This window comes from Heterodontus francisci, chromosome 33 (genome assembly GCF_036365525.1).
Source record: "Heterodontus francisci isolate sHetFra1 chromosome 33, sHetFra1.hap1, whole genome shotgun sequence".
Lineage (NCBI taxonomy): Eukaryota > Metazoa > Chordata > Chondrichthyes > Heterodontiformes > Heterodontidae > Heterodontus > Heterodontus francisci.
In genome coordinates, this window is record NC_090403.1 from 59466252 (window position 1) to 59489762 (window position 23511).

The 23511-nt window shown below is 43.5% G+C and overlaps 1 protein-coding gene across 3 annotated transcripts in view; it reads left to right on the forward strand.

Moving 5' to 3' along the window:
- plekhh3 (pleckstrin homology, MyTH4 and FERM domain containing H3) overlaps nt 1-23511 on the forward strand; it is a 103220-nt gene that overhangs the window by 71121 nt on the left and 8588 nt on the right. For 2 of the 3 annotated variants that reach the window (XM_068013700.1, XM_068013702.1), the window contains 5 exons: nt 2633-2930; nt 5734-5941; nt 14517-14653; nt 19329-19449; nt 20616-21080. In XM_068013700.1, the coding sequence (XP_067869801.1) occupies nt 2633-2930; nt 5734-5941; nt 14517-14653; nt 19329-19449; nt 20616-21080 (1229 nt within the window). Of the gene's footprint in view, nt 1-2632; nt 2931-5733; nt 5942-14516; nt 14654-19328; nt 19450-20615; nt 21081-21287; nt 22085-23511 lie in introns of those variants that run through there. The other variant, XM_068013701.1, reaches the window with a different exon arrangement.

A 23511-nucleotide genomic window follows, 5' to 3' on the forward strand; every position in this document is an offset into this window, starting at 1 on the left:
CCCTGAACCTGATGATCTACATCCTAGAGTGTTGAAAGAGGTGGCTGCAGAATTACTGGATGCATTGGTGGTCATCTTTCAAAATTCTATAGACTCTGGAATGGTTCCTGCAGATTGGAAGGTGGCAAATGTAACCCCACTATTGAAGAAAGGAGGGGGAGAGAAAACGGGGAACTACAGACCTGTTAGCCTTATATCAGTAATAGGGAAAATGCCAGATTCTATAATAAAGGACGTGATAACATGACAGAGTCAACATGGATTTATGAAAGGGAAATCATGTTTAACAAACCTATGGAGCTTTTTGAGGCTGTAACTAGCAGAATAGATAAAGGGGAACCAATGGACATGGTGTATTTAGATTTTATTTATTTAGAGATACAGCACTGAAACAGGCCCTTCGGCCCACCGAGTCTGTGCCGACCATCAACCACCCATTTATACTAATCCTACATTAATCCCATTACCCTCTTATATCCCCATCTTCCCTCAATTCCCCTACCACCTACCTATACTAGGGGCAATTTATAATGGCCAATTTACCTATCAACCTGCAAGTCTTTGGCGGTGGGAGGAAACTGGAGCACCTGGCGAAAACCCACACGGTCACAGGGAGAACTTGCAAACTCCGCACAGGCAGTACCCAGAATTGAATCCGGGTCGCTGGAGCTGTGAGGCTGCGGTGCTAACCACTGCGCCACCCCTATTTTCAGAAATCTTTTGATAAGGTCCCGCACAACAGGTTAGTAAACAAAATTAGAGCACATGGGATTGGGGGGAATATACTGGCATGGATTGAGAACTGGTTAATGGACAGAAAACAGAGTAGGAGTAAATGGGTCATTTTCAGATTGGCAGGCTGTGACGAGTGGGGTCCTGCAAAGATCAGTGCTTGGACCCCAGCTGCTCACAATTTATGTCAATGATTTGGATGTGGGGATTAAATGTAATATTTCCAAGTTTGCAGATGATGCAAAACTAGGTGGAAGTGTGAGTTCTGAGGAGGATGCTTCAAGGGGATTTGGAGTGGGCCAAAATTCGGCAGATGGAATACAATGTGGAGTAAATGTGAAATCATCCAGTTTGGTAGGAAAAACAGAAATACTGAGAGGCTGGGAAGTGTTGAACTTTAAAGGGACTTGGGTGTCCTTGTTCATGAGTCACTAAAACTATCCTGCAGATACAGAAAGCATTAAGAAGGCAACTGGTATGTTGGCCTTTATTACAAAAGGATTTGAGTATAGGAGTAAAGATGTCTTACTGCATTTATATAGAGCCTTGGTGAGACTGTACCTGGAATATTGTGTGCAGTTTTGGTCTCCTTACCTAAGGAAAGATATCTCTTGCCCCACCCCCACTTTACTTGCTTATAACCTTTTACATTTCTAATATTTGCCAGTTCTGATGAAAGGTCACTGACCTGAAATGTTAACTCTGCTTCTCTCTCCACAGATGCTGCCAGACCTGCTGAGTATTTCCAGCATTTCTTGTTTTTATTACTAAGGAAAGATATATTTGACGTAGAAGGGATGCAATGAAGGTTCACCAAACTAATTCCTGGGATGGAGGGATTGTCCTATGAGGAAAGATTAAATAGACTGGACCTTTATTCTCTGGAGTTTAGAAGAATGAGAGGTGATCTCATTCAAAAATACAAAATTCTTACCGGGCTTGACAGGGTAGATACAGGAAGGATGTTTCCCCTGGCTGGAAGGGTATAGAACTAGGGGACACAGTCTCAGAATAAGGGGCAGGTCATTTAGGACTGAGATGAGGAAGTTCTTCACTCAGAGGGTGGTGAATCTTTGGAATTCTCAGAGGGTTGTGGAGGCTCAGTCGTTGAGTATGTTCAAGACTGAGATCGCTAGATTTCTACATATTATCAACATCAAGGGAAACGGGGACAGTGCAGGAAAATGGTGTTGAAGTAGAGGATCAGCCATGATCTCATTGAATGGCGGAGCAGGCTCGAAGGGCTGAATGGCCTATTCCTACTCCTATTTCTTATGTTCTCAGATGGACTGCAGTGGTTCAAGAACGCAGCTCACCACCACCTTCTGAAGGGAAATTAGGGATAGGCAACAAATGCTTGGCTTTGCCAGTGACACCCACGATCCATTAAACAAATTTTAAAAATTAGGAGCAGGAACCTTTGTTAATTTATTCCCTCCTCTAATCTCAGGACAAGGCAGCAATTCGAGCATCTGTACCTGCTGTCCCCAGTGGAGATCTGCTGATGGCCAAAGAATCTGAAGCCTCTCTGTCTTAATTGTTCAGCTACAACTTGAGGGTCCACCATAACTGATTACATTGTTAAATGATAATCGGCAACTTTTCCATGTTAATGACTGCCTGCACAGATCACCAAATGCAAATGGTTGGTGTGTTTCAGAATAGTAAGAAGAGACAATCTGTTTGTAACCAATAAAGTTATAGATTGCACCTCATCAGTAACCTGTGAGGCTTTAGCAGTGCTGATGCCTGAAGGATCCTTTGCATTTATGAGTTTGACATACTTTATGACGCTGGATTGTTTGAAGCAAGTATAAAATGCTAAGTTGCTGGATTCAAGAGGACTGGTAGAGAGGTTGTTAACAGCCTGGTTCTGCTTAATTTTGCTCTTTTATTCTAGTCAAGAATACAAAAGGTTACACAACTCTCCGGGATGAAGCTGTCAAGGTCTTCAATTCACTGCAGCAACTAGAGACTGAACGAGATCCTATCCCACTCATCCAGGGTGTCCTGCAAACCTGCCTTGACCTGGAACCTCTTCGGGATGAGATCTACTGTCAGCTGATTAAGCAGACAAGCAACCCTCCACATGTGGGAAATATCAGTGACCTGCGGAATTGGCAGCTGCTCACCTGCATGAGTGTCACCTTCCTCCCCAGTACCACTGTTCTCAGATACCTCAGGTTCCACATCAAACGGTGAGAATGTCCAGAAACACAGCTGCTGGACAGCAGGAATAACCCAGATTCCTTGAGTAAAGTGTCTGAACTTCCAGGCACACAGGATTACAGAATGGAGCAAAATTTGCCCAGAGGGGTATTTAGTCTTTTTAATTAAATGTGGTTTCACTTTTGTCAACTGTCCCTGAGCAAACATCCCACATTCATCAACATTATTAAAATAGTCATATTTGAAAGTGACCTGTTTAATCAAATGTTCAATAACAGATTTGCTTCTTTCCAAAAGTGAAAGATATTGGATACAAAGATCAGAGATGTGTGCTTAAAGCCCATATGGTTCAATCAAACCCTGGGATTCTGTCGCTAGAATAGTTCCAACAACCCTGCAAGTAATTAATTCTGTTTCATGCCCAACACTAAAGAATTGCCCTCTCTTGCTCAGGTGTGCAGTGTCTGATTTAGCTTCTTTGTGACTAGGGATGAATGGACCAATCCATACAAATTCTACCTGGAAATTATACTGTGCAATTTTTTAACAACACTTAATTCCTTTATCTCCTTTTTAAAAAAAAATTTGAATTGCTTGATGCCTCTGTTAAAATACCAGTTGGAGGAATCTGTTACAGCCATGTGACCTATTCCTACGTACAGCAGAGCTTTGAACTGCACGACTACACCAACTGAGAGCTGATGTATGTGAACTCTCACACTCAGTCCAGGCTGGAATCCATTTTCACCTTTCTTCTACCAATCTCCCATTGCTCATGGATCTCATTTCAGCTGCAGCCTCAACATTCTGTTCCAACACTGGAGGGCAGGTTGAGTACCAGTGACCACTGCTTCCCATTTATATCAACAATATGGCGAGTGTTAGGATCTGGAATGCACTGTCTGAGAGTGTGGTGGAGGCAGGTTCAGTGAGTGTTTAGGATCTGGAATGCACTGTCTGAGAGTGTGGTGGAGGCAGGTTCAGTGAGTGTTTAGGATCTGGAATGCACTATCTGAGAGTGTGGTGGAGGCAGGTTCAGTGAGTGTTTAGGATCTGGAATGCACTGTCTGAGAGTGTGGTGGAGGCAGGTTCAGTGAGTGTTTAGGATCTGGAATGCACTGTCTGAGAGTGTGGTGGAGGCAGGTTCAGTGAGTGTTTAGGATCTGGAATGCACTGTCTGAGAGTGTGGTGGAGGCAGGTTCAGTGAGTGTTTAGGATCTGGAATGCACTGTCTGAGAGTGTGGTGGAGGCAGGTTCAGTGAGTGTTTAGGATCTGGAATGCACTGTCTGAGAGTGTGGTGGAGGCAGGTTCAGTGAGTGTTTAGGATCTGGAATGCACTGTCTGAGAGTGTGGTGGAGGCAGGTTCAGTGAGTGTTTAGGATCTGGAATGCACTGTCTGAGAGTGTGGTGGAGGCAGTTTCAGTGAGTGGTTAGGATCTGGAATGCACTGTCTGAGAGTGTGGTGGAGGCAGGTTCAGTGAGTGTTTAGGATCTGGAATGCACTGCCTGAGAGTGTGGTGGAGGCAGGTTCAGTGAGTGTTTAGGATCTGGAATGCACTGTCTGAGAGTGTGGTGGAGGCAGGTTCAGTGAGTGTTTAGGATCTGGAATGCACTGTCTGAGAGTGTGGTGGAGGCAGGTTCAGTGAGTGGTTAGGATCTGGAATGCACTGTCTGAGAGTGTGGTGGAGGCAGGTTCAGTGAGTGTTTAGGATCTGGAATGCACTGCCTGAGAGTGTGGTGGAGGCAGGTTCAGTGAGTGTTTAGGATCTGGAATGCACTGTCTGAGAGTGTGGTGGAGGCAGGTTCAGTGAGTGTTTAGGATCTGGAATGCACTGTCTGAGAGTGTGGTGGAGGCAGGTTCAGTGAGTGTTTAGGATCTGGAATGCACTGTCTGAGAGTGTGGTGGAGGCAGGTTCAGTGAGTGTTTAGGATCTGGAATGCACTGTCTGAGAGTGTGGTGGAGGCAGGTTCAGTGAGTGTTTAGGATCTGGAATGCACTGTCTGAGAGTGTGGTGGAGGCAGGTTCAGTGAGTGTTTAGGATCTGGAATGCACTGCCTGAGAGTGTGGTGGAGGCAGGTTCAGTGAGTGTTTAGGATCTGGAATGCACTGCCTGAGAGTGTGGTGGAGGCAGGTTCAATCACGGCTTTGCAAAGGGAATTGGATGATTATCTGAAGAAAATAAATTGCAGTGCTATGCGGAAAGAGCAGGGGTGTGGGATTAGTTGAGTTGCTCTTGCAGAGAGCTGGCACAGACACAAAGGCTTCTGTGACTTGGAGAGAGTGGAAGAGTTTCATAATTTCCAACCTCAGCTCCTACTATTGAAGTCTTTAAACATTCAAGTGTGGAATTAAAATAACAGTTTAAAATAGATTTCATCAAATAGTTTGCTGCTGATCTTGGCAGTGTCTGGTGAAGTAGTAGGAATGGGGGTGGGGTGGGATTTTGTGAGACACATTCACCCCAGCCCATGTTTTTGTGCTTCTCAGCTGCAATCTTCAAAGTGACATTGTACAGAAGTGTAGGACTAGGAATCAGCTTGTTCTCAGTCAGCAGTTTGGTATTTGGTGCTCTCACCATCCAGAAGGTTTGGCACAACATCGTGGGCTGAAGGGCCTGTACTGTGCTGTACTGTTCTATGTACTCCCTGGGTAGAGTCAGAGTCCCCTCAGTCTCTAGGGCTTGAAGCTGAATCCCAAACCATTCCAGGACAGATGGTAACTATTTCACCAGCTGTCGGAAGCTCAGAGTGGATTGGGTCAGTTGGGAGTCATAATGTTCTCTTTGTGTTTGTGATTAACTTCTCCTTTGTTACATTTTTACTCTGCACAGGTCACAGAACCAGTTTCCAGGGACTGAAATAGATAAATACGTAGAATTCATCACAGATTCGTTGGAGAAAACCAAATGTAGGGAATGTGTACCATCCTCCGAGGAAATTCTGGTCTTGATGCAGCGACGGGAGATGAGTTGCACTATCCACTACGCTGGCTCCAAATTCTGCAGGATCACCATCAATTCTCATACGACCGCTGTTGAGGTAAGAGGTGGAATTGATCAAACCATGAGATCAGTGCTTTCCAAACTCCTGAGGAGGAAATATATTTATAACAGACTATAAAATCCTGTGCCTCTCACTACAGTGTTAACTTATCACTGAGTGCATAGACAAAGAATTATTAATAATAGTAAAAATCAGAAATTGCTGGAAATACTCAGCAGGTCAGGCAGCATCTGTGGAGAGAGAAAGAGTTAATATTTTAGGTCAATGACCTTTCATCAGAACTAGGAAAAGTTATAAATGTACACAACACGAACACAAGAAATAGGAGCAGGAGTAGACCATATGGCCCATCGAGCCTGCTCCGCCATTCAATACAATCATGGCTGATCTTGGGCTTCAATTCCACTTTCCTGCCCACTCGCCATATCCCTTGATTCCCTGCGGGACCAAAAATCTATCTATTCCAGCCTTAAATATATTCAGTCATGGAGCATCCACAACCCTCGGGTAGAGAATTCCAAAGATTCACAACCCTCTGAGTGAAGTCATTTCTCTTCATCTCAGTCCTGAATGATTGACCCCTTATCCTGAGACTCTGTCCCCGTGTTCTAGATTCCCTGACCAGTAGGAACAATCTCTCAGCTTCTACCCTATCAAGCCCTTTCAGAATCTTATATATTTCAATGAGATCGCCGCTATCTTCTAAACTCCAGAGAATATTGGTCCAATTTACTCAGCCTTTCATCATACGACAACCCCCTCATCCCAGGGACCAATTTAGTGAACCTTTGCTGCACCGCCTCCAATGTAAATATATCCTTTCTTAAATATGGAGATCAAAACTGCACACAGTATTCCAGGTGTGGTCTCACCAAAACCCTGTACAATTGTAGCAGGACTTCCTTATTCCTGTAATATGTAACAGGATTAAGAAAGTGAAAGGGGGGAGGGTGGAAAAGAACAAAAGGGAAGGTTGGTGATAAGGTGGAAGACAGGAGAGATTAAATGACACAAGTGTTGATGATGCAGGACCCAAGGGAATGATAATGGGACAGGTAAAAGAAAAAGACGTGTTTAAGAGGAGGTGTGAAGGCCAGAATGATGAACAGCTGCCGTCTGAAAGCAAAAACAAGGGGAAAAAGGAGACTAAAACCAAAACCTGCAAAGAAAAAGGAAACAAAACAGGGACAGAGATTATGATCTGAAATAGTTGAACACATTGTTGAGTCTGGAAAGCTGTAGAGTGCCGAATTGAAAGATGAGGTACTGTTCCTTGAGTTTACGTTGAGCTTCATTGGAACACTGCAGGGAGCCGTGGTCAGAGAGATCAGTGTGAGAGTAAGGCGGTGAATTAAAATGACAGGTGAACAGAAACTCAGGATCATGCTTGGAACTGAACAGAAGTTTTCCGCAAAGTGGTCACCCAATCTGCATTTGGTTTCCCCAGTGTAGAACAGACTGCATTGAGAGAAGCAAATACGAAATTGGAAGAAGTAGATGTAAATCACTGTTCACCTGGAAGGCATGTTTGGGCCCTTGGATGGTGAGGAAAGAGGAGATAAAAGAGCAGTTGTTTCATCTCCTGCACTTGCATGGAAAGGTGTCATGGGAAGGGGAAGGGGTAATTGAGGAGTGGACCAGGGTGTTGTGGAGGGGAGGGTCCTTTTGGGGTGCTGAAAGGGGAGGGGAGGGAAAGATGTATTTGTTGGTGACACCATGCTGAAGGTGGCGGAAATGGTGGAGGATGATCCACTGAATACAAAGGCTGATGGGGTGGAAGGTGAGGACAAGGGGAATCCTATCATGGTTCTGGGACGAAGGGGAAGGGATGAGAGCAGAAATATGTGAAATAGAATGGACACGGTCGAGGCCCCTGTTAGTTACAGTGTGAGGGGAGTCCTCGGTTGAGGTAAAAGGAAGACATCAGAAGTGCTGTTATGGTAGGTTGTATCATCAGAACAGGAGGTGTAGTCAAAGTAGCTATGGGAGTCAGTATAGTGAATATTCGTTGTTAGCCTATCGCCAGAAATTGAGACAGAGACGTTGAGGAGGGGAAGAGTTGGATAATGTGAAGGTGAGAGAAGGATGGAAATTGGAAGCAAAGTTGATGAAATCTTTCAGTTCAGGGCGGGGCAAGAAATGACACTGATACAGTCATCAATGTACCAGACAAAGAGGTGAAGGAGGGGGCCTGAGTAGAACCGGAACAAGGAATGTTCCACAAAAAGGCAGGTAGAGTTAGGGCCCACATGAGTACCCATTAGCAATACCTTTTATTAGGAGGAAGTGAGTGGAGTTAAAGGAGAAGTTGTTCAGTGTGAAAACAGGTTCAGTCAGGCGGAGGAGGGTGGAATTCTGCTTCAAAGCTCCAACTCACTATCTTTGGACTATTGTCATAATTCTGCCTTTGACTCTCTCTTTTCTGCTTCATTTACTGTGTCTCTGAATCTTACTGCATTTCTCTCTCATTTCTGGTGGAGAACATTATTAACTCAGCCAGCTCCTTTCCTTGGGCTGGGTGAGGTGCTCGCGCGTCAGTCACTGTACCGTAAATTGGTTGCAGATAAGCAACTACGCCCCTTCGGTCACTTTTCAATACTTATCTGAATTCAATCTGAAACTATGGAAAATATTCAGAACCGAATATTGCAGATTTGTTTTCCTCTTCGACCTTGGCGTATCTGAGCTCCTCTTTTCATGAAGTTTTGAAAATGGAGTGCAGATTGCAAGTTGAGTGTGGAGATACAAGTTTGGTGAGTGGGGATTTTAAGTGTTGCTATCTTTCAAAAAATCTGGTCTGCAGTTAGCATTTAACTGGGATTTACCTTCTAACTAAAGTAGGGTTAAGAAAGTAAAGTAAGTTTCTTCCAGTCTTAGGCAGGTATTAACAGGCTGTACTAGTTAAGTAGCTGACCAGTCCAATCTGGTTGCTGCAGTTCCAGCTTCAAAAAGTATAAATACAGAGGTCTGGGTGCAGCCTGCAAACAGTGTGCAGATTGCAAACAGAGTGTGGAGATTAGAGTTTGGTGAGTGGTGGAGGAGGTGCTCCTTTTTCTACTTTCTTCGCCCTCCAGTATTTGATTCTTGCTTCAGTACAGTGCAAAGAGCTGGTTTGTGAGTAACTGGTAAGCTATAGTGTGTAAAGCTAAGGAATGGCAGGGCAGCTTGACCGAGTGGAATGTACAGCCTGTGATGTGGGAAATCATGGACGCGCCACGTGTCCTAGATGAACACATCCGCAGAAAGTGTGACCAGCTGCACAAGCTTGAGCTCTGAACTTCGAAACTCAAGCGGTGGCTGGAGTCACTGTGGTGCATCCGCGATGCAGAGAACTAAGTGGATAGCACATTTAGGAAGGTGGTCACACGACAGTTTGGAGCATGCACGCAGATAGGGAATGAGTGACAGCCATGCAGTCTAAGAGAACCAGGAAGGTAGTGCAGGAGTCCCCTGTGACGATCTCGCTTGCTAATTGGTTTTCCATTTTGGATACTGGTGAGGGTGATGGTCCTATTTTCTATGTTTATATGTTTCTAAACCTGTCATAATCTTGTACCCCTCTATCAAATCTCCCTCAATCTCCTTTGCTGCAAGGAGAACTACCCCAGCATCTCCAACCAAACCTTGTAGCACTGACCCTCCTATTTCACGGGCCTCAATTTTGTTAACCAGCTTTTTATGTGGTACTTTGTTGACCACTTTCTTGAAATCTAAATAGACAACATCCACTGGATTCCCTTCATCTACCTTCTCAGTTACTTCATCAAAAGATTCCATTAGATTAGTCAAGCACGATCTGCCTTTCACAAATCTGTGCTGGCTCCTTAATTAGCTCAAACCTTTCCAAGTGCTGGTTGATTTTATCCTTCATTATTGTTTCTGAAACATTACCAACACCACTGATGTTAAACTGATTGGGCTGTCATTACTAGGACTGTCTTTACACCCTTTCTGGGTTTCACATTTGTAACTCTCCAATTTTTGGCACCACCACGTATCTAGGGAAGATTGGAAGATTATGGTAAGCCCTTTTGCTATCTCCACCCCCATTTCCTTTCGAAACCTGGGATGCAAGCCATCCAGACCAGGCCACTTAGCCACTTTAAGCATAGCCAGCCTTTCCATTACCTCCTGTCTCAACTTTCACCCCGTCCATTACCTCTACCACCTCTTCTACTGATAGTATGATATTTTGCGGTTACCCATAGCAACACCTTGTCCTGTTCCCACGGCACCTTCCCATGCAATCACAGGAGGTGTGATACCTGCCCATTTACCTCACTATCCAAGGCCCCAAACACTCCTTTCAGGTGAAGCAACGATTTACTTGTACTTCTTTCAATGTAGTATACTGTATTCGCTGCTCACAATGCAGTCTCCTCTACATTGGGGAGACCAAATCCAGATTGGGTGACCGCTTTGTGGAACACCTCCACTCAGACCGCAAGCATGACCCCGAGCTTCCTGTCACTTGCCATTTCAACACATACTCCCCTGCTCTCATGCTCACATCTCTGTCCTTGGTCTGCTGCAGTGTTCCAGTGAACATCAACACAAGCTCAAGGAACAGCATCTCATTTTCCGATTAGGCACACTACAGCCTTCCGGACTGAACATTGAGTTCAGTGATTTCAGAGCATGACTCGGCCTTTTTTATTATTTTATTTTGTTTTATCATTTTTTTTTACCATCTGCCTGCCTTAAACTGTGTTTTTCATGTTTGTGCTTTTGGACAGAGCTGTTCATTATTCTGTCGTTATTCTCAGCTCATTATTCTGTCATTAACACTCTCTCTGCACTAATGCTTTGTCTTTCACCACACCTTTAGCACACTCTCTTTGCCTTTGCCCCATGACCTCCTTGTCAGTTATTCTGTGACCCTCTGTCCTATCACACACCTTCCCTTTAGTTCTCTTTCCCCCGCAACCCCGCTTCACTTGCTTAAAACCTATTACATTTCTAACCTTTGCCTGTTCTGAAGAAGGGTCACTGACCTGAAACATTAACTCTGCTTCTCTCTCCACAGATGCTGCCAGACCTGCTGAGTATTTCCAGCACTTTCTGTTTCTATTTCAGAAATTCCTCCCCCTCCTTTCCCTTTACTCTAATACTATCCCAATCAATATTCAGGTAATTAAAGTCCCCCAGGATCACCACTGTATAGTTCTTGCTGAGATAGGTCCTTCCTATCTACTCTATTTCCCTTAGCAGAGATCAGTAATTAGATTTAAAGTAATTGGTGGAAGGATTAAAGGGGAGTTGAGAGATGTTTTTTACTGAGTTTGGTGGGAGTCTGGAACTCACTGCCTGAACAGGTGGTAGAGGCAGAAATCTTCATAGCATTTAAAAAAGCACTCGGATATGCAGTTGAGATTAGATTAGATTAGAGATACAGCACTGAAACAGGCCCTTCAGCCCACCGAGTCTGTGCCGAACATCAACCACCCATTTTATACTAATCCTACACTAATCCCATATTCCCAAACATCCCCACTTGTCCCTATATTTCCCTACCACCTACCTATACTAGTGACAATTTATAATGGCCAATTTACCTATCAACCTGCAAGTCTTTTGGCTTGTGGGAGGAAACCGGAGCACCCGGAGAAAACCCACGCAGACACAGGGAGAACTTGCAAACTCCACACAGGCAGTACCCGGAATCGAACCCGGGTCCCTGGAGCTGTGAGGCTGCGGTGCTAACCACTGCGCCAGCCACGTACAGCCAAGAGCTGGAAGTTGGGACCAGACTGGATTGCTCTTTTTTGGCCAGCGTGGCCAAGAAGTCAAGAAGGCATACGGCATGCTTGCCTTCATCGGTCGGGGCTTACAGTATAAAAATAAGCAAGTCATGCTGCAGCTGTACAGAACTTTAGTTAGGCCACACTTAGAATACTGCGTGCAATTCTGGTCGCCACACTACCAGAAGGACCTGGAGGCTTTGGAGAGGGTACAGAAGAGGTTTACCAGGATGTTGCCTGGTCTGGAGGGCATTAGCTATGAGGAAAGGTTGGATAAACTCGGATTGTTTTCACTGGAACGACGGAGGTGGAGGGGCGACATGATAGAGGTTTACAAAGTTATGAGTGGCATGGACAGAGTGGATAGTCAGAAGCTTTTTCCCAGGGTGGAAGAGTCAGTTACAAGGGGACATAGGTTTAAGGTGAGAGGGGCAAAGTTTAGAGGGGATGTGCGAGGCAAGTTCTTTACACAGAGGGTGGTGAGTGCCTGGAACTTGCTGCCGGGGGAGGTGGTGGAAGCAGATACGATAGCGACGTTTAAGAGGCATCTTGACAAATACATGAATAGGATGGGAATAGAGGGATACGGTCCCCGAAAGTGCAGAAGGTTTTAGTTTAGGCAGGCATCAAGATCGGCGCAGGCTTGGAGGGCCGAATGGCCTGTTCCTGTGCTGTACTGTTCTTTGTGGCCACAATGGGCCAAATGGCCTCCTTCTGTGCTGTAAATTTTTCTGTGTTTTCAGGGTCAGTGGGCAGTGATTTGGAGCACGAACCCTGGCTGATTTTACCCTCCATCATCCAAAACCAGTGAGGCCAGGCCTGACCAAGAGTAGCTAACTCTGTTTTCACTGGGACTCAAAAGTGGCACTTCATGGTTGGTCTGATTCGGTACCACAACAGGCAGATTATGTACTTAGGCTCAGTGGGAGGTAGCGCCCCTTTTAACTCCCCATTGCTCCCAACTGCATCACTATAGCCTTGCTGTTATTGCTGTGGTAGGAATGTGTTGCATGGTCAGGGATGACTGACTTTTACAACCTGAGTTGAGACCGTTGACTTTAAAACAAGTGGTATGATCTCCCCAGACCAATTAAAGAATTACACGACACGATTTCACATTCTAAGGCTTTTACTATAACATCTAAACTAAAAACCAACATTAACTAAACAGTACTTAGGTAGCAAATACATTAAATTAAAGAGAAAGGTATTTTCCATTAACTTATTAAAACAGTTGAAAACCACACACATTGCACAGTTTTCTCAGCAAAAAGGTATCCTTGCAGTTAAAAGCCTGCAAACTCCACTTGCAATGGGTTTGATCAGCCAGTGTCCTTAACAAAGCCAGTGTCCTCTTCGCTCACTTCATCCAAGCACACTCAACTAATCTTCTGTTAATGAGGCAATCTATGGGACCCTGTTGGTCTTTTCTGCTCTGCAAACCTTCAAACTGCGATCAAATCTTAACAGTCTTTCTCTGTATCAGTGTTCTGAGAGCAGCTGTTTGCTCTCTCTCTTCTGAGGCTGCCACTGCTGGTCTTCCCGTCTTCCTTTCTTCATAGGAACAGTAGTAGGCCATTCAGCCCATCGAGCCTGCTCTGCCATTCAATATGATCATGGCTGATCATCCACTTCAATGCCTTTTTCCCACACTATCCCCATATCCCTTTATGTCATTTGTATTTAGAAATCTGTCAATCTCTGCTTTAAACATACTCAATGACTGAGCTTCCACAGACCTCTGGGGTAGAGAATTCCAAAGATTCACAACCCTCTGAGTTAAGAGATTTCTCCTCATCTCTGTCCTAAGTGGCTTCCCTCTTATTTTGAAATTGTGTCCCCTGATTCTAGACTCCCCAACCAAGGGAAACATCTTAGCTGCATCTACCCTGTCTATCCCTTTAAGTATTTTGTAGGTTTTAATGAGATCACCTCTCATTCGTCGAAACTCTAGAGAATACAAGCCCAGTTTCCCCAATCTCTCTTCATAGGACAGTCCCGACATCCCGGGAACAAGTCTGGTGAACCTTCGTTGCACTCCCTCTATGGCAATAATATCCCTCCTAAGGTAAGGGGACCAAAACTGCACACAGTACTCCAAGTGCAGTCTAACCAAGGTTCTATACAATTGAAGGAAGACTTCACTACTCCTGTACTCAAATCCTCTTGTGATAAAGGCTAACATACCATTAGCCTTCCTAATTGCTTTCTGCACCTGCATGTTAGCTTTCAGTGACTTATTGACCAGGGTCTACACTTTCTAAACTCTTACCATTTAAGAAATACTGTTTCTCCTACCAAGGTGGATAACCTCACACTTTTCCACATTATATTCCATCTGCCACGTTCTTGCCTTCCTTACAGCTTGTCAGATTTAGGAAAGCCTGTTGAATTTATCCAGAACACGATTCAATAGTCATTTACCTTTTACAATATCTAGAGTCCATAAGTCTGGCCATAGCAAAACCACATGGGCCTTCCTTTGTTTTCAAGTGTTACCAATTGCAACTCAAATTTGCATTTTTAGAGCTTCTGGCTCCCTCTTTATGATCTGAGAGTCTGGGAGAGCAAAACCCATTGTCCTTCCGGTGTTACAATCTTACACTCTGCTTTCAACAGTCTTTGATCTGGGTTCCTTGTTGACATGGTAATCAAGACCCCTGGCCCATTTCTGGGCAGACTTGGTGTGAGGTAACATGTCTCCTCAGAGTCTTTTACATTGCATTAAAGATCACAGTTTTTAAAACACAATCATACTACAAAGTCCTATGTTCACAACACTGACACATACTAAGACATCACACACACACAGCCATCCACATGCCACTGTAACCAATATAAGCTCACTTCTTCCCTCTATTGCTCGGCAGGTTGTGAAGATTCTGTTGGTGAGACTCGGCTTAGAACAAAGTCGCAATAGGTTTGCTCTCTTTGAACAGAACATCACTGATCAGCGGCTCGTGGCAAATGACACTATCGTAGCCGATATTATAACCAGGTTTGAAAAGTAAATATCCAAAGATGATTTCTAAATTTCATATTGTTTAGTAACTAATGTTCACGACAACTGTTTTCAAAGGGGCCAGAACTCTGCCTTTTAATTATCTGATACTCAGCATCAGGTACAGGTTATGCAAAGAAAAAAAAATGGTATCGTTACAGATATCTACAGAGCTCTGTTCACATCGTTAGGAAATCCCTAAGCACTTCAAGGAAGTGTTTAAGTATGGTCACTGTTGTAATGTGGGAACCAAAATGCACAAAGAAAGATTCCACAAACCACAATCTGTTAAATGATCAGATAATCTATTTCAGGAATGTTGACTGGACACTGGAAGAATTCCTCTTCATCCATGTAATTTTTTTCATCCAACAAGAGGGAGGATAGGGCCTTGGTTTACCTTGGATCAAAAGATGACACCTAGAACAGTGCAGTGTTCCCTCAGCACTGCCCCTCTGACTTCCTCAGCACCAGGTTCAGATCTACAGGAAATGGTAGAGGGGGAGGAATAGCCTTTGTGATTAAGGATGAAATCACTTCAGTGATGACAGGATGTAATGAGAGATAAGCAGATAGTGGAGGCTTTATGGATAGAATAAAGAAACAGAAAAGGATTTAAGACCGTAGTGGGAGTTGTGCATAGGTTGGGGGACATTCATGTTCATACAGATTGGGATAAGCAGACCAGTGTAACAGAACAAAGAACAGTACAGCACAGGAACAGGCCATTCGGCCCTCCAAGCCTGCGCCGATCTTGATGCCTGCCTAAACTAAAACCTTCTGCACTTCCGGGGTCCGTATCCCTCTATTCCCTTCCTATTCATGTATTTGTCAAGATGCCTCTTAAACGTCTCTATGGTACCTGCTTCCACCACCTCCCCCGGCAACAAGTTCCAGGCAGTCACCACCCTCTGTGTAAAGAACTTGCCTCGCACATCCCCTCTAAACTTTGCCCCTCTCACCTTAAACCTATGTCCCCTAGTAACTGACTCTTGCACCCTGGGAAAAAGCTTCTGACTATCCACTCTGTCCATGTTGCTCATAACTTTGTAAACCTCTAGCATGTCACTCCTCCACCTCCGTCGTTCCAGTGAAAACAATCCGAGTTTATCCAACCTCTCCTCACAGCTAATGCCCTCCAGACCAGGCAACATCCTGGTAAACCTCTTCTGTACCCTCTCCAAAGCCTCCAGGTCCTTCTGGTAGTGTGGCGACCAGAATTGCACGCAGTATTCTAAGTGTGGCCTAACTAAAGTTCTGTACAGCTGCAGCATGACTTGCTTATTTTTATACTCTATGCCCCGACCGATGAAGGCAAGCATGCCGTATGCCTTCTTTACTACCTTATCCACCTGCGTTGCCACTTTCAGTGACCTGTGGACCTGTACGCCCAGATCTCTCTGCCTGTCAATACTCCTAAGGGTTCTGCCAAATATAGTTAATTTCCTGAATGTATCCAGGATGGTTTTCTGCAACAATATGTCGTAGAACCAACAGAGGGCATGCCATATTAGATTTAGTAATGAGCCAGGTTTAGATAATGGCCTAACAATACGTGAACATTTAATTAATAATAATCATAATATGATAGAGTTCAACGTAGTATTTGACAGAGAGAAATGTGAAACAACTCAGATTCTAGATTTGGATAAGGCTGACTTCAATTTGATGAGACAGAGACTGTCCACAGTAAACTGGGCAAATCTGTCGGTCGGAGATGTTCAAGAAAGGATTTAATGTAATACAGAACCAGTTTCTACCCCTAAGAGCTGTACTTGCTCAAGAAAAATAACTGTGTATGACTAGTAACAGACAACACAAAACCAAAAGAAAAAGCGTTCAAAAAGTAGCACAGTTCCTTAGGACTGGAAGAGATACAAAAAACAGCAAAGGATGATAGAGCTATAAAAAGGAAGACAATACTTGCAAGGAATATCAAATTGACTTAAATATTTACATTATATTAAAAAGAGGGTAGTCAGGGGCAATGGGGGCCCCTTGAAAACTGAACGATGATATTGTCAATGGAAATAAGGAAATGGTGGACATTTTGGATAATTACTTTGTGTCAGTATTTACAGTAGAGGAAGAGAATAGCATGCTGGACTTGCCAAGGAAACTAATATTGAATCAGGGACTCAGCAAAATAACAGTAGTGAAGAAAATAATGGCACTAAATTGAGACAAATCCCCAGGACCAGATGGCTTCCATCTGAGGGTTTTAAAGGAAGTAGGTGAGATCATTGCAGATGCCCTCATTATTATCTTCCAAAGTTCTCTCGATTTGGGAACTGTTCCTTTAGATTGGAAAATTGTGCACCGTTCCATTATTTAAGAAAGGAGAGACAGGAAAATGGGGAATTATAGACTAGTTAGTCTAATATCTGTTGTCCAAGAAATTACTAGAGTGTATAATTAAGGATAGGGTGAATGAACACCTTGAAAACTTTCTGATCAGAGAGAGCTGGCATGGATTTCTGAAGAGTAGGTCATACCTGATTGAATTGAATTTTTGAAGAGGTGACTAAATAAGTGTACAGGGGAATGTCTACAGATGTTATTTATATCGATTTCCAGAGGCATTTGATAAAGTCCCTCATAAGAGACTGTTAGCTACAGTTGAAGCTCATGGAACTGAAGGCAAATTAATGACCTGGTTAGGAAATTGGCTGAGTGGCAGGAGACAGAGTAGGGATAGTTGGCAGGTACTCTAATTGGCAGGATATGACTAGTGGTGTCCCGCAAGGAAATGTGTTGGGGCCTCAACTATTCATCATATTTATTAATAACTGAAATGATGGGCTAGAAAGTCACATATCCAAGTTTTCATGTGACAAAGATAGGTGGCATTTGAAGCTATGCAAATGGAAGCATAAAATTACAAAGATATTGATAGATCATGTGAATGGGCAAAACTGTGGCAAGTGGATTTCAAAGTAGGCAAATGTGAGATCATCCACTTTAGATCTAAAAAGGCTAGAACAGGGTACTTCCTAAATGGTAAAAAAAAACTAAAAACAGTGGCAGTCCAAAGACACTTAGGGTGCCCCAGTGCATAGATCATTAAAATGTCATCAACAGATACAGAAGACAATCAAAAAGGCTAGTGGAATGCTGGGCTTTATAACTAGGACTAGAATACAAAGGGTTAGAAGTCATACTATATCTATACAAAGCCCTGGTTAGACCATACCTGGAGGTACTGTGAGCAGTTCTGGGCACCACACCTAAGGAAGGATATATTGGCCTTGGAGGGAGCGCACCGTAGATTAATTAGGTTGATGCCTGGATTCCAAAGGTTAAATTACAAGGACAGAATACACAAACTTGGTTGCATTTCCTGAAATTTAGAAGGTTAAGGGGCGATTTGATCAAAATTTAAGGTTTTAAGGGGAATAGATAGAGTTGATAGAAACCATTTCTGCTGGTTGGGGCATCTAAGATTAGAGGGAATAGTCTAAAAAAATAGAGCCAGATCTTTCAGGAGTGAAATTAGGAAACACTTCTGCATGCAAAGAGTGGTACAAGTTTGGAACTCTCTTTGCAAATGAAAATTAATGCTAGAATAATAGTTAATTTTCAATCTGAGATTGATAGATTTTGTTAACTAAGTGCGTTAAGGGATATAAACAAAGGTGGGTATATGGAACAAAAACAGAAAACACTGGAAATACTCAGGTCAGGCAGGATCTACAGTATTTTTCTTTTGTATTTGTGCGGGTATATGGAGTTAGGTCACAGATCAACCATGATCTTATTGAATGGCAGACAGGCCTGAGGGTCTAATTAGCCTAGTCCTTTTTTTACGTCGCTTCCATGATGCTGTCCCTCCGTCAGTGCAGCTTGGATTATGGTCATGTCATTAAAGCAGGCCTTTAACTCACAATCTTCTGACTTAGAGGTGAAGAGTGCTACTACTAAGCCAAGCCACCATAAGACGGCTAGTTATATTTCCCTTGAGTAAATTACATGAATGCTGGACTATGCTAGAGTGGCAGATATTATGTGTATAAAATCACACTTCAATTCACTGGAAGCAAGAAAATGCTTACATGATTGTTGACCCCAGTTGAAATAATGAGAAAAATTAAGGTGAATTACACCCAAATAGTATTTTTTTAAGGTACAGTAGTGTAATTGTTACTGGACTAAAAATCCGTTGAACATGAATTCAGATCCCACAATGGCAATTAGAAAACTTCAATTGTGATTTTTTTTTTTTTAATCTGGGAATAAAAAAAATGCTTGTCTTAGTAAAAGTGACCGCAAAGCTGTGAGCTTGTTGGAAAAACACAACTGGTTTACTGATGTCCTTTCGGGATGGAAAACTGCTGTTCTTACGCAGTCTGGGACTAATGTGATTCCAGTCCCACACCAACATGGCTGAGCAAGCAAGACTCTGTTAACCACCATATTCTCATAGCTACGAGGGGTGATCAATAAATGCCAGCCTTGCCAGTAACACCCACATTCCGAGAATGAATTAAAACAGATACCTGCCCCGTTTAACGAGAGTCATTCGGAGAAGCGCCAAGAGTTTGAGACAAGATCTTCTGTTCACTGCAACAGCAAATGGTCCTTTATGAAATGTTCTATATTCAGTTACTGAGCCGTGCTGCAGCCCCAAGGAGGGTTAGGATGACACGTGTTTGAACTTGTGGTTTTTGCTTCCTTTTTCCAGTTGTGCTGCAAACGTGGATGAGCTGGAAAATCAGTGGAAGCTTTGTTTCAAGCTGTACTGTTTCCTGGATTCAGACAATGTTCCAAAGAGCAATATGGAATTCACTCTCCTGTTCGAACAGGTAAAATAGGACCAGGATGGCCATTCAGCCTGTCGGGGCTACCCCACCATTTGGTTAGCCATAACAGTAAAGCACTACAATCCCAATTCTCAATCTTTTCTCCACATCCAAACTAAGTGATTATACCACTTCTATTCTTTGTTGTATCTCATTACATATGTTGAACTGTAACTGTTCAAATAAGTGTTTTTCCAAATTATTTTAAATTAATCTTGAAGATAAATGTATACTTCTTCAAAAGATCAAAGTTGTTTCCAACTAACATTGCATTTTCTGTAAACAATAATTGTTTATAATTTATCTTATGGGTCGAGCTCAGACAAAATAAGACAAAACATGAGTTTTCTTCAGTTTAATAATTAAAATTCCAAATTATTTTTATATTTAATTATGGAGCTGTGCTAGATATATCAATATTGAACCTGAGCATCTCCCCTCCCCACATTGCTGCTGAACCCCAACATCTGGGGTGGCACAGTGGTTAGCACCACAGCCTCACAGCTCCAGCGACCTGGGTTCAGTTCTGGGTACTGCCTGTGCGGAGTTTTCAAGTTCTCCCTGTGACCGCATGGTTTCCGCCGGGTGCTCCGGTTTCCTCCCACAGCCAAAGACTTGCAGGTTGATAAGTAAATTGGCCATTGTAAATTGCTCCTAGTGCAGGTAGGTGGTAGGAGAATTGAGGGAAGGTGGGGATGTGGTAGGGAATATGGGATTAATGTAGGATTAGTATAAATGGGTGGTTGTTGGTTGGCACAGACTTGGTGGGCCGAAGGGCCTGTTTCAGTGCTGTATCTCTCTATGATCTGCCCTCCCCAGTAACCCCCTGCCACAGCATTAGTATATTTTCCAATTCACCTGAGTAATGCAACACGATCCATTATCACTTTCCCCTCTTCACCTGAAATGTACAAGTAATTTGCTGAATATAATTCACTTGAAAAATTTACAAGTAGCTCCGATGATTTTAATTCTCATGGAACCCTTGGGCATAAGTTCCAGCCCTCATCAGCAGTGCAACAACTATGCTCCAGGTTCCAGACATCTCTGACCAATTCCATAGATGTCTGTTAGTGTGTTTTGTGCACGCAGTCCTATTTTTGAATCCCCCTATGTGTACCAGGCAGCTATACATTGTATCAAAGAAATTTGCTTTGTTTGTGGCCTAGGCTCATGAGATGGTAACCAAAGGCTATTTCCCTGCATCGGAAGAAACTCTGCAGGCGCTGGCTGCCCTGAGACTGCAGTTTACAATCCGTGATTTCACCACACATGTGCCACTGCCTAAACTCCAGGAGTTGTTTCCTGTGCATGTTCTTCAGGTTCAGGTCCAGCAATCTGTAAAGATATTACTTTCCACAAATGGCACAAATAATAAAGGCTTTAGTCACTTCCTGCCAGGAGCCCTGGGGAAGAGCCTGTGGGGCAGCACAACCCACAAACAAAAACTCGAGGAGGATCAGCTGTTAAAAGTGCGGCTGAAAGAGGAGGCGGCAGCTTCAATGGCCACCATCGTTGAACAGTGGAAACAACTTCAGGGAATGACCCAGCTGGAGGCTATGAGAACATATCTCAGCATAGTGAGGGAATGGTCTGGATACGGAGCCACACTGTTTGAAGTAGATGTATTTATGGTAGGTGCATTGGATAGTTTATTTCATGTGTTTTTGTATCAGAATCTATGTATCTAGTGCGTGGGGAAATACATTCCCTACACTAATACAGGAGAGGATCTATTTGCCCCTGCAGCATCCAGCACTATCCAGGTTCTCTTTTATTTATTGAGCAGAATCTTTTTTTTCTGGTAATTCTGTTCATTTTCCCTTTTGAACCATTTGCAGATAACAGACAAGCAAAAAATGTGCAAAGGGGGCACGGTGAAATTCCATGACAGTCATATGAAAATTTCAAACCCGGAATTTCTGACATCCTCTCCAGCAAGGGAGAGGAACTCTGATATGAAGGACGGGACAGTTGTGCTTGTACGGGTTTGGCTCCATCAACAACAGCTGCTGATCTCAGACAAAGCTTCCTTCATCCCTCAGACATTGATCTTTTTATTCCAATTAGATGCTGGGAGAACAAGTTCCGAAGCTACTGTTTGACTTGGCTGAATTAGGTTGATCGGATGATCCAGTTGAAAGCCATAGATATTCTAAGTCTCTCGTGACACCATTTGCCTTCTGCTTTAACCTGAGCCACTCAGCTTTACAAGGAGATACACATTCCAGTGATTTATTTAAACAGGTTTCACATCTGGTTGTGTAAGCAAGCAGAAGTGGTTAAAATGGTTAATGGTTCACAACTATACTGATGTAATTAATGTTTGCATACTGACGTAACTGGGTCTATCCTCAGCCCACCCTTAGAGTGGGAGGTTAAGTGGTTGGATCAGAGCTGGTTTGAGTTACTGCATTTTGAAGTGAATGAAAGCTGCCAAACCTCAGCATCAGTAAAATATTAATTTAAATACCTATATTTATATGTTTAGTGTAATATCTTTACACACACCGTTCCCGCATAACACACTCAGCCAATCGATAAACAAACATGAGTGACTATGGTCATAATTCCCATCCTCAGAAAAGAACATTCTTAAAACACCCAATCTGCTCTCAAAGTATCAAAAATCAAGATTCTCATTAACACCCCCTTTACCGTTATTTGAACAAATATATCGAAATCAACATGAGTAAAATGTTAACATCAGTGCAGGCAACTACAGTTCTTGTAACCAGTAGTCTGGAGCAAAATCAGCCAGTTCTTCCCATAGGTCTTGTCTTGTACATACCCCACCTGCTGACCCCCTCATTTCCCGTACCCCCTCATTCACCTCCCGCTCTCCGCCGTACTGGCTCAAAACTCTCCTGCGCACTTCCTGTACCCTCATACGTAATCTGCTCTCCTGCACACTCTCCACATCCTCTCATATCCCACCCACTCTCGCCCTCCCGTTTAGTACACCACCCGATCACTTGCTCACTTCCCAACATTTTAATACTGTACGGTACAGTAGCATAATGGTTATACTGCTGGACTAGTAATCCAGAGGCCTGGACTAATGATCCAGAGATATGAGTTTAAATCCCACCATGGCATCAGGGGACTTAAAATTCAATTAATTAAGTAAATCTGGAATAAAAAGCTAGTCTCAGTAATGGTGACCATGAAACTACCAGATTGTTGTAAAAACCCATCTGGTCCACTAAAGTCATAGAGTTATACAGCACAGCAACAGGCGCTTCGGCCCATCGTGTCCATGCCGGCCATCAAGCATCTAACTATTCTAATCCCATTAATATCCTTTACGGAAAGAAATCTGCTGCCCTTACCAGGTCTGGCCTACATGTTTCTGCAGACCAACAACAATGTGATTAACTCTTTGCTGCCCTCTCAAATGGTCTAGCAAACAAGTTTTATTCCAGGCAGTGGCTCACCACCATGTTCTCAAGAGCAGTTAGGTTTGGGCAATAAATGCTGGCTTTGCCAGCAATGTCCACGACCTGTGAATGAATAAAAGCCCAGTCACCTGTTCACTTTCCGTACCCTCTAATACCCCACCCAGTCATTCCCCATCACCCTCTAATACCCCACCCAGTCATTCCCCATCACCCTCTAATACCCCACCCAGTCATTCCCCATCACCCTCTAATACCCCACCCAGTCATTCCCCATCACCCTCTAATACCCCACCCAGTCATTCCCCATCACCCTTTACTATCCCACCCAGTCATTCCCCATCACCCTCTAATACCCCACCCAGTCATTCCCCATCACCCTCTAATACCCCACCCAGTCATTCCCCATCACCCTCTAATACCCCACCCAGTCATTCCCCATCACCCTTTACTATCCCACCCAGTCATTTCCCCATCACCCTTTACTATCCCACCCAGTCATTCCCCATCACCCTTTACTATCCCACCCAGTCAATGTGAAAATAAGAGCAGCTCCAACTGAGACCTGTACAATTATAAGTCCAATCATCACGCTATCCATGTGGTTGTAAATCCATGCCATTATCTACAAGTCTCAGTGGTATCAAATATTTTAGAAAATTCATAT